The 10,857-nt window shown below is 35.1% G+C and overlaps 1 protein-coding gene across 2 annotated transcripts in view; it reads right to left on the minus strand.

Annotated features, from left to right (window-relative positions):
• Positions 1–9,308: 9,308 nt before the first annotated feature.
• The window catches only part of scn2b (sodium channel, voltage-gated, type II, beta), a 16,743-nt gene continuing 15,194 nt past the window's right edge, over positions 9,309–10,857 (minus strand). For both annotated transcript variants that reach the window (XR_001641342.1, XM_016568222.1), the window contains one exon: positions 9,309–9,892. Coding sequence is in view for 1 of the 2 variants with exons in the window: in XM_016568222.1 (XP_016423708.1) it covers positions 9,865–9,892 (28 nt within the window). In the remaining variant the exon portion in view is untranslated. The remainder of the gene's footprint in view (positions 9,893–10,857) is intronic.

The following is a 10,857-nucleotide window of genomic DNA, read 5'->3' on the forward strand; positions in this document are numbered from 1 at the left end:
ATATATATATATATATATATATATATAACACCCACCATCCTCCTATGAATATCTACCTCTTTCTGTCTGTTTTTCTATTTGGAGCTTTACCAGGCCTTGAGTAAAACCAACCACAAACCACCCTACAATGCAGGACTGGATCAGTGATTAAGGTTCCAGGAAGAGAAGCTAGATCGAACACTGTCTAGGCTTGACTGAAATACTAAATATGCATGATAAATGAAGTAATGGACACTTGTGAGTCCTGTAGTATCCCAGCTGAGCTCATTCAGGATATCAAATGTATTATGTGCATAATTTATGATGCCGTTTTAATCTCTGTAGTAATGCATCCAAACAGTTTTGTTTTCCACAGTGGCAATTTTTAGGCTTGTAAACAAATGACTGGCTGTTGAAACCTCTCTCTATGACACTATTTATATCCTGGCCCCCATAATTTAATACAATACATAACTTATGAATATTATTTAATAATTATTTATGAAAGAATATTATTAAATCAAATCATAAAAAACATAAATATAAAAGCATTATGGCAATTTATTTAATTTTATTTAATTTTATTCCTAGCACTTGATTTACCTAATTAGATCAGTGGCTATTGTTTATTTTAGCTCAAAAATGATTGCATTTTCCCTATTAAATTCATGATTAGACATATCATTTTTATCAATCATATCACAAGCTCCATAGATATATTATTATGCCAAGAAAATGTCCAGTTAAGCATTCTGTTGCCTCAGCTTCAGACGACATGCTCACAGACCCTTGCCAACATGGCAAGAAACTGGCTGAAATCTCTAGCTCTGATTGGCTGAATGGTGTGCAAAATCTATGAGTCCGTGCACATCGTGTTGTAAAAATACGTTAATGTTTGTAATTTTGGTGCCATCAAATCTTTGAAAGATACAGATGCTTGAGGCACTGAGTATCAACTATTCTAGCTATTTCAGAGCAACACTCTTTTTTTGTGCTTTGTTTTGAGATATATCTGTGAATTATTAGGCCCTAATTTCATTAGAGAATTTTTTATAAAATTTTAATTTCTTTTCAGCCATTGTTAAAAGTTGCATATAAACATAATGAACTGTGGAACAGACTTTATTCCACTAAAAAGCCTGGCTCTGTGAGTCTAAGCAATCTGAAACGTGCTATCCCATGGATTATTTGATTATTTGTGTCTCATCTCCCCAGAATTGTAACAATTGGATTAAACGGCAGATGAGCCAGCAGTGCAGCTGCTAAAAGGGAAAGCTTAATACATGGGGAAGTGGTCTGGGACCCTTGTGGTCAAGAGTTTTATAGACTGAGACACTTGGCTAGTCAATCGCTTTGGCCATTCAAGACATGTGACTTATCTAAACTTGTGGTCTAAAGGGGCAACAACGTAACAGTTATGACTCAATCATCAAATTAATACGGCATACTATAGCCAAAAATGGTAGGTTATCCTGGAATTTCTCACCTTTCACTGCACAGTAGTGGTTACATATATGTTTTGTTTCTGATGACTGTGATTAAATCTTTAGGCCTGATCGTGGGGAACATTTGCTGATGAACAGCGCCGTCACTTGATGCAGATGTGACACCAAAAAGAGACAGCAGCTGTTTCACAGACAACTGATCTAAACAGAGACATTTACACACACACAGAGATATCTGACTGACAGAATGTCGTCCTTTGTGGGCCGTTGTGATTTATAGGATAGCACTCGATATCAACCCCCTGTGGTCACACTCTTGTACACACACACACACACACACATACACACACACACACACACACACACACACACACACATTCAGGACAATGTGACCTTGGGAGTCCATATCACAGCATATGTGTGTGTGTGTGTTTGTGCAGGATGGAGTGTCAAGAGAGGGAGAGAGCAATTCCCATAATGCAATCTACTGTATAGAACCAGTAAGAACGAGAGAGAGAGAGAGAGAGAGAGAGAGAGAGAGAGAGAGAGAGATTGGACAATAGAGACCCACTCACGGTTGAAGAATGGAGGAATGCATTAACAAGACTGAGTTTGGGACACTTTGGAGCAAGAAACACAATCATGGACTTCGGATTGAGATTGGCCACGCAATAGTAAAGGAAAAGAGAATAATTTTTCATTAACATGAGCTTGGTCTGGATGGATTTCATTTTGGACGCCACGCATCAAATGATATGCAAGCACTGGAACGCATTAAATGTTGTCAACGAAAACCAATCGGTGATTGCGAAGATGCTGGACTCCCCTGGACTGCGCCAACGAGGGGAGCATGATGTTGCAAAACTTAGCCAGAAGGGAAAGGCAGAGAGGAATGGAGGGGAGGAGGAGGATGAGGAGGAGGAGAGGTGAGGAGGACAGCAGGAGGAGGGAGAAGGCGAGCCGGAGAGGTAGAGAGCGAGAGAGTCTGCATTTCAAGTGATTAACAGTGACCTTAGAATCTCCCTCTATGTGTCTCGCTCACTCTGCATTAAAGTACAATGCTGCAGTTCTTCAGACCTTTATCGTCCCAGGAACAACTACAAGAGTGTCTGCAGGAGGATGCAGCCCTCCCTGCCTCTGTTTCTCTCTTCCTCCCTCTTTTTCTATAACTTTATGATGCGTGGACGGCGAGCAGTGATGCTGAGGCCTGAGAGCGGAGGAGAAGTTTGGACTTGTGGGCAGGATGGGCTTCACAGGACAGGGTTGCCCTTTAAAATCTCTTTGAATTTAAGAGCGAAGGCTTCTCGTATTATGGTTCATTACCAGGTAAGTAAAACCTTAAGTCATTTTATTTGGTTGTACTTTGAATGCATGCATCTGGATCTCTTTAAGCTCACTCTAGTCTAGAGTATTTTGCCATATTATTTATGGCAGTGAGTGCTATAAAAAGTGTATGTAGTGCAGTTGTTTCTTTAAGAACTATTTGTATACCTGATTCAACACTTCCGATTACGTTTGTTGGTATAACGTAATGTAAGTGATTTGGTGATTTTGAAATGGACTAATTTAGATAGTACCACATGAAGCACATTTTTAGGTTTACTGACAAAACTTTATAAATTATTTTATATGTATGGAAAACGTATATGATGAAGAGACGCTTTTAACAAATCTTTACACACACAAGGAGTAACTCATAAAGTTCATGAGGAAATGTAGCAAAACTTGTCAGCATCAGGAATGAAAAATCACACTAAACCAAACAAATACACTTGTACTGAGATGCAGTTGAAGGTGTGGCTATGGTGTTATGCACTTATCTTGCGAAATACTAAGAGATTACATTGTGCATTTTTAAAACTCTCATCAAGATAGCTGATTGCTTTTAATAAATCATTTTTTATGCGTAAATGTTATGTTCTCCTCTTAAAAGTAGTATTTTCTAATTTTATTTTAATCATTACACTTTTATTTGCAGATGACAACCAAGTAACTGTAAAATATAATTATAAAAAAAAAACATTTACTTGATGCACTTAAAAATTCACTTAGTTTGTTCATAACCAAAGTTATATCATTAATATTTTTGGTTATTTTTTAAAGGATATTTAGTGTACAGTATAGATTGAATGCATGTTTTTTTGTTATGAATAATGTATCTATCTCAAGTATTTAGCTTCAGTGATGTTAAATTATATTTTTGACTTGAATAAAGCCAATTAATTTACATGTTGCCATTTTTTAGGTTACCATTTATTTCAGTGTAGAGAAGAATCAAATGATTACATTTCTATCATGAAAATGGCAGAAACTTCATTAATTAGAAATTCCTTGAAAGAAGAGAGAGAGAGAGAGAGAGAGAGAGAGAGAGAGAGAGAGAGAGAGACTTTTTATTTTTTAAAGGATATTTAGTGTACAGTATAGATTGAATGCATGTTTTTTTGTTATGAATAATGTATCTATCTCAAGTATTTAGCTTCAGTGATGTTAAATTATATTTTTGACTTGAATAAAGCCAATTAATTTACATGTTGCCATTTTTTAGGTTACCATTTATTTCAGTGTAGAGAAGAATCAAATGATTACATTTCTATCATGAAAATGGCAGAAACTTCATTAATTAGAAATTCCTTGAAAGAAGAGAGAGAGAGAGAGAGAGAGAGAGAGAGAGAGAGAGAGAGACTTTTCGACACTATTTCGGCTATTCGACACCAGCCATACTAAATACTGTTTTGCATTATATACAAAATAGAGAGCACAGGGAGAGAAACAGCATTCGTTCCCAAATAAGCATTGCTGAACTATTTCAAAATGTACTCTTGTACATTGACTATAGACGTGTTATCAAGGAGAAGGAAGTTGGAAAGAGGAACCGTTATGAAAACAATAAATACTAAGGGAAGTAATATGGTAAGACTGGTCCTTCAAATAATTTGACTTGACAGTTCAAAAAGAAAGAAAAAAAAAACAGTTATTTGAGGAAATTATACAAATAATTACCAATATGAATAACAAAATGAGAAATAGTCACATCTGTGTATTCTAAATCAGACTACTTGTGATGAGATTGATTAGCTGAAGGGTTTTTGCACCAGATGTTTGAAATTACATCTGTCTTGCTGAGTCACGGTAGTAGCAGCATTACAAATTATAACATAAAAAAAAAACACTTTTATCAGTACTGATCAAGAGATTCACAACTCATATGCTCTGTTTAACTGAATGACTGACTATAGTGCTCAGCTCAGATTTGTTTGCAGATAATCAGGCTCCCTGGTTTTTATTATTTTGAACTTTAAGTTGCCGTGTTGCTGTGGTCTGATTTTGCCACTTTGATAAATATCCATGTTGTATATTTGCATGTATGAGTCACCTTCACTTTTGCCTGTGCAGCAATTTTCTCCAGCAGTAGCTGGTGTTGATCACACTGCGGAGACGCTGCTGCCTCCTCTGTCAGCTTCTCTCTGTAGAACTTATTTAAAACATCTGCACTGCATTGACGACATAGTGGAAAATAGCTTGGTTGGCTTTAATGCATTAATGTCACCCTTTAATGCATTAATGCCCTTGAATGGCTTTAAAACATTATTCAATATTTTAATGCAGTAATTGCAATAATTGTAATGTTTGTTTTTTCTTATCATTAATTCTACTAATATTGATTTTAATACATTGTATTTCTTTTAAAGGAATGGGTCATCTTCATTTGTTTTCCACAGAAGAAAGCAAGTCATGGGTTTTGAACGTCACGAGGGTGAGTAAATTAATACATTTTTGAGGGAACTATCTCTTTGAATATTAATTAAAACTTTTAATTAATAAAACATGTTTAGGTTTAAAAAGAGGCAGGAATAAAATGCTTTGTTTCTTTGTTTTTATTTTTTTTAAAAACCACACAAACAATTAGTGATGCAGCTCTTAGTTATGGTGCAGTGCAAGCATACAGTATGTATTTAAAGTAGGCCAGAGTCAGACCTTCAGCGAGACACTAAACAGAGGCATGCATGCATGATGAAAAAAACGAGCAAAAAACTGGTCCCCAAACCATTCCAACCAACCTCACTGGACTGCTGTTATTGTTGATGCCAACATAAATGTTAAGTTTGTATGATCTTGATGTAGAAATGAAATCTTGAATAAAACATCAAGGCAGTACAATCATGGTTGCATCATGTGATAAAATTCACCTTCAGTATAATATCAGGCTTCTGACAGTTCAAAATGATATTTAATGACCCAGTTATTACATCAGTACTTATGAATACATGTAAACAAGTAACTAGGAAATTGTTGTCTAATTCTAATAGAAGATAATCAGGGATTTAGAGTCATGTTTCCTGGCAACTCAACCTATGAATGGCAACCTCTAAAGTGCTAGCCATAAAATCATTGTGCCGCAGTCTGGATTTCACAAGCTGGCTTAATGTTAACTGCTGTGCAGCAAATCAAATTATGAGCTTAATGGTTTTATTATATCCTTTAGGAGACTTTTTAACATTTTGTGGTTGCCTGATGTCGCTCACATTATGCAAATATCTAATGCAAAACATGGTGGTAAAAATACAATGTACATGTGTACGTGAACAAAGTAACTGAGTGTCACTGAATACATGATTATCATTGAATACATAGCAAACAGTTAACAGTTATGATTACACAATATGTAAATCTCAGTTTTGGTTCATAATTCAATAAAGCATTACTGAATTAAACGTTAAAATGAACACATTCCCTTACAATGAATTTGAGGTCAAAATGGACCAAAATTATAGAGGTAACACAGCAATCCTTCATGGTGCATTTTTATATAACAAGAAGCAATATAACTTGATTTATTAAATACTTATTGGAGTACAATATGATGTGGAAGTGTAACATAACACCTATGTCAGTTAAACAAATAAATAAATAAATAAATAAAATAAGCCAGTCATAAGGGGATTGAGTGAGTTAAAGTGTGAGTAAACAGAAGCCAGTGTGGGTGTCGGCTTTGCCCAGCAGAGGGTGAGGCTTCCTGGGCTCAAAATCACTGTGGCTCCAGGCTTTGGGCCTGTGCAGCATGAATGCAGTGTTACAGCATGCACACTAAGTAATCATACATGGTGAAGTAAAATAAGTGGTGAACTACTTTACTCCTATGGTCTGTAGACAAATACTGTATATCTTGTATAAGGTTTTATGCCAGAACTTAGAAGAACAATTTGTAAATGAGCCTACATCTCTATGATATTGTCTTGCTTCAATTTAAATATACAGAATGTTTAAATTAGACATATACTGCTACTTTTCGACATCATTCAAGATTACAATATACATATAATATATATTTTTATATATTTATTTTTTAATCTAACTATTTAGAACTATTTAATACTCACGTTTCCTGACCATAACACAAAAAATGCTGTAATAATATTGAGGCTATTCTTTGAAATTGTTCGATTTAGCAGATGTTATGTAGGGGACCTGCCCCTTCCCTACATAATCTACTACACAGTCTGCAGTCTATTACTGAAAGTTCACAATCACTGTTTCACTATCAAAATGAATTCCAATCACATGAAAAAAAGCTTGTTTTGGTTCTCTTTTTTTTCCAATTACTTGAAATCAAAGTTTCTTATTTCCTCTGTATACATACAAATGTGATATATGTCATACATAATTGATTACTTTTTAATCTTTCCATTAAATGCACATTCATTAATCCAGTATCTTTCATTTGCTTGTTACTCAATTTAAAACCATTTTAGCCTCTTTCAGAACAGATTATATGATGGAAAAAAAATGATTGACCTCATAATCAAATTTCACACATTCCCAATAACACAACACAACACAACATACATGTCAAACACAATCGATAATATTAACAATCAAATTTCTGTATCAGCTGTTTTTTGGCTTTTATCTATATATAGATCATGTCTAACTTGCCACATAATCATTGCACCTGAAATTATGATGTTTATGTGTGAAAGCAATGTTTTGGAAATGGCATTTTCCATAAATAGGGTACAAAATAGCTGAAACTCAATTTTTTTCTTCAGGGTTGCAAATTAGAGCAAATTCAGCATAAATTAAGCTGTCACTCAGTATGATATTTGTTTGATATTTTGTCTATTCATAATTGAGAAAATAGAGATGATTTACATCCAAACTAGCTTATTTTTTGGGCCTCACAATTTTTTATTTGTTTGTTTGTTTATTTATTTACTTGTTTGGTAATGGGGGAAATAAGTTTTAATAAGGTTAATAAAGAAATTAAGAATTCACTCACTTTTACTTTTCATCTTTTAAAATGATGATGCTCTTCTGTGATTTTAATTGTTAGATAGTCATGAAGACCAAGTCCTCTCAGGTGGAAGTCAAAATCACCATTAACAAACCGACAAAAAAAAAAAAGTCACTTTCATGCTAAGTTAGTTTCATGTTAGATAACAAATATGCAATATCTCATAGGTCAAAACAAAGACAACATAGGATTAATGCCTCTAAGGCTTTTAAAAAATGTCATGGAACAGCAAAATATACCCTATTTGTGGAATGTGCCATATGCTTGTGCAAATGAATAATTTGTTTTGTGCAAATTATGTGTATCATGCATAAGAAAATTGTCATGCAATGATTGTACATGTTTTGGAGGTGTGCTATGTGCTGTAAACTAGCGAATTATAGATTTTGAACACGGATGTACACTGTAAAATCCAATAGTTTACCTTACTTAGATTTAGTTAGTTATCTTTACTTAGTTGTTATACTTACTAGGTTTTATTAAGTTACAGCTACTTTCAAGGCAAATAAAACAATTTACTTACTGTTTTGAGTGACACTTACTTAAAATATTCAAGTAGCCACAAAGGAACCAATGACATTAATAAACCAATGAGAGGCAGCAGTGCACTAATATGTTGCTAATGTGCAACATAACAACAGAAGAAGAAGAAAAGAAAAAGAGTCTTAATAGACTTTTCACCCATTTCCTCCATGTCTGCAGTTATCTTTCACTAGTTGCATTCACTCGTTTCCCAAAGTCATCTTGAATGTTGAATTCTCAATACAACTGAAATATCTGAGAGAACATCACATAAGCTAACTTCATAAATTGATGTTGATTTTCCTAAAATGTGTTTTTTTTTTTTTTTTACTCACCATTATAGTGATTAACGTTCCCTTTGGTTGGGCACTTTGAACTTGGTTTAAGTTACTATAATTATCTTCCTGTTAATTCAGTAATGCATTATGAAGTCAGAGTTATTTGATTTCAAAGGAAGAAAAGTAATAAATAGGTTGCTTTTAGAAAGTGACCTATTTTCTAATTAAAGCGTTAGTGCATTTATTGTGTGTGTTCATTAATGAACTTTATCAAATTTATTTTTTCTTAAAGATCCTGAGATGCTTTTCTTTGGGTTTATATAATCCTTAAATAGTGTGTGGTAATACGCTTAAGTCACAGACAGACTTAAACATTCAGCACGTGAACCTCAACAATGGTAACAATTAAATTTCATTTATTTTCATTACTTGTAACAATAACCATTTTATTTGCTCTTTTTGTTGTGCTGCTACTGACACAAGACAGCAAATAAAATTGTCAAATAAAATCAATAACTGTAAAACAGCAACTGTATAATTTATTCATACCGCAATGCACTCTGGGAGTCAGTGAGTAGCTATACTAAGTCATGAGTAAACCTAAATGAAAGGATCAAGTACCCCCTACAGTTCTTTTTTAGTTACTAGAACTCTCGTGTAAGTAAACTATACTAACTAAGCATCTGCCAGTACAACATACTATTCCTATTTCACTTTACTTAGTTTTTTCAAGGCAATCGGTTTGCATGCTTTTTTTAAGTAAGCTCAACTAATTAGATTTTACAGTGTATAGTCACGGTCCTGCCTAATAGTCTGCTGTAAAAACAGGATAAACTTTTAGACCCAACAGGAGCAAACTGGCACAATGAGAAGGCACACACAAATACACACATTATGTTTCTACATCCACTTGAGAGGTTGTTGAGGGCAGTGATTTCTCAAGAAACTCTTAAAACGTATAAACACCATAAGGGTAAAAACACTTTGGCAGTTGTAAGAGGACCTTGTATAATTTTAAATTCATCTCGTTAGAAAATTTTCATCAGAAATACTGGATGGCTGATATTAATAGTGCTAATAGTGGCAGTAGTTGAAGAAAAAAAAAAGACATTACTTGACTTTGAAAAACAGGTGGTCTAAACGAAGAGTTCTGAAGGAAGTTATCAACTTAACCTGTTGTATTGAGTGGAAGAAGCAGTTTGAAACCCTTTGTGGGGTAATTTCTCACTGGTAACTGGACACCATGGCACTGTGGTGGAGATCTTCCTTTATGACATGTTTGACTGCTACACGAGAAAACCGAGGAATGTTGAATAAGACAGTTATAGGATGAAGAGTCAAACAAGTTTTACATATCTTCAGGCAGGCTTAAATTTCTGAAAGGTAAAAAGAAAGACAATGAAAAAAAATGTAAGAATGTTGAATCAGCATGTTGAATATTAACATTGATTTATTTATTTTTTTTGTATGATTTCCATATGTTGTTATTTTGTAGGAAAATACCATTAGATTTGGCAAATATGATTAATTTTGATCAGTTTTTTTTTCAATTTAAATTTTTAATTTACATTTAATATTTTTTTATTTTTATGAAGACTGATTCATTTGCCAGAACGTCTCGGTTTATGTATGTAACCCTCGTTCCCTGAAGGAGGGAACGGAGACTAAAGTTTACCACTTAGAGGTAAACTAAATGAGCCAATGCACATTGACATGCGATAATTGCATCCAGCTGCCGCTGACCACAGCTTGAGCATAAAAAGGCAGCCGGTGCAACGCATACCAGGTTTTCGCTGAGGAGCCAAGCCGGTAACTCGGCCGCTCAGCGGTGGTACAGCAGCCGTGGCGACGGGACGTGATGTCTCCATTCCCTCCTTCAGGGAACGAGGGTTACATACGTGACTGAGACATTCCCTTTCAGTTGGTCACTACGAGTCACGTCGTGACCAACGAATTGGGATCCCTACCAAAGCGCCATGGATGCTGCCCCTTCCAGTGTCCTGTGCAAGCCTCCTGCGCCCCTTTTTGTTGTAGGCCGGGGCTCGCAACAAGACTAGTCACCGTTATCGTAGCACTACCCACTCAGTGAGATTGGATAACACTGGGAAAAAATGCGGAAGCCCTATCCTTCCCGAAGGAGGTTTCGGAAGCAGTTACACATATGAACAACCATTTAGGTGCATATGGAAGATTAGAGGTGATTGTAACCCTCTTGGAAATGGCAGAAGTGTGCCGGGGGAAACACAGGCTCTGAGGCTATACCGTGGACGTTACACATATGGGATCCATTTAGGTCTCTACATATGGAACCCAGCCCTCTACCGGTTCTCACAGATTCATC

The sequence above is a fragment of the Sinocyclocheilus rhinocerous genome, unplaced genomic scaffold, assembly GCF_001515625.1.
Source record: "Sinocyclocheilus rhinocerous isolate Xijiao unplaced genomic scaffold, SAMN03320098_v1.1 scaffold1012, whole genome shotgun sequence".
NCBI lineage: Eukaryota > Metazoa > Chordata > Actinopteri > Cypriniformes > Cyprinidae > Sinocyclocheilus > Sinocyclocheilus rhinocerous.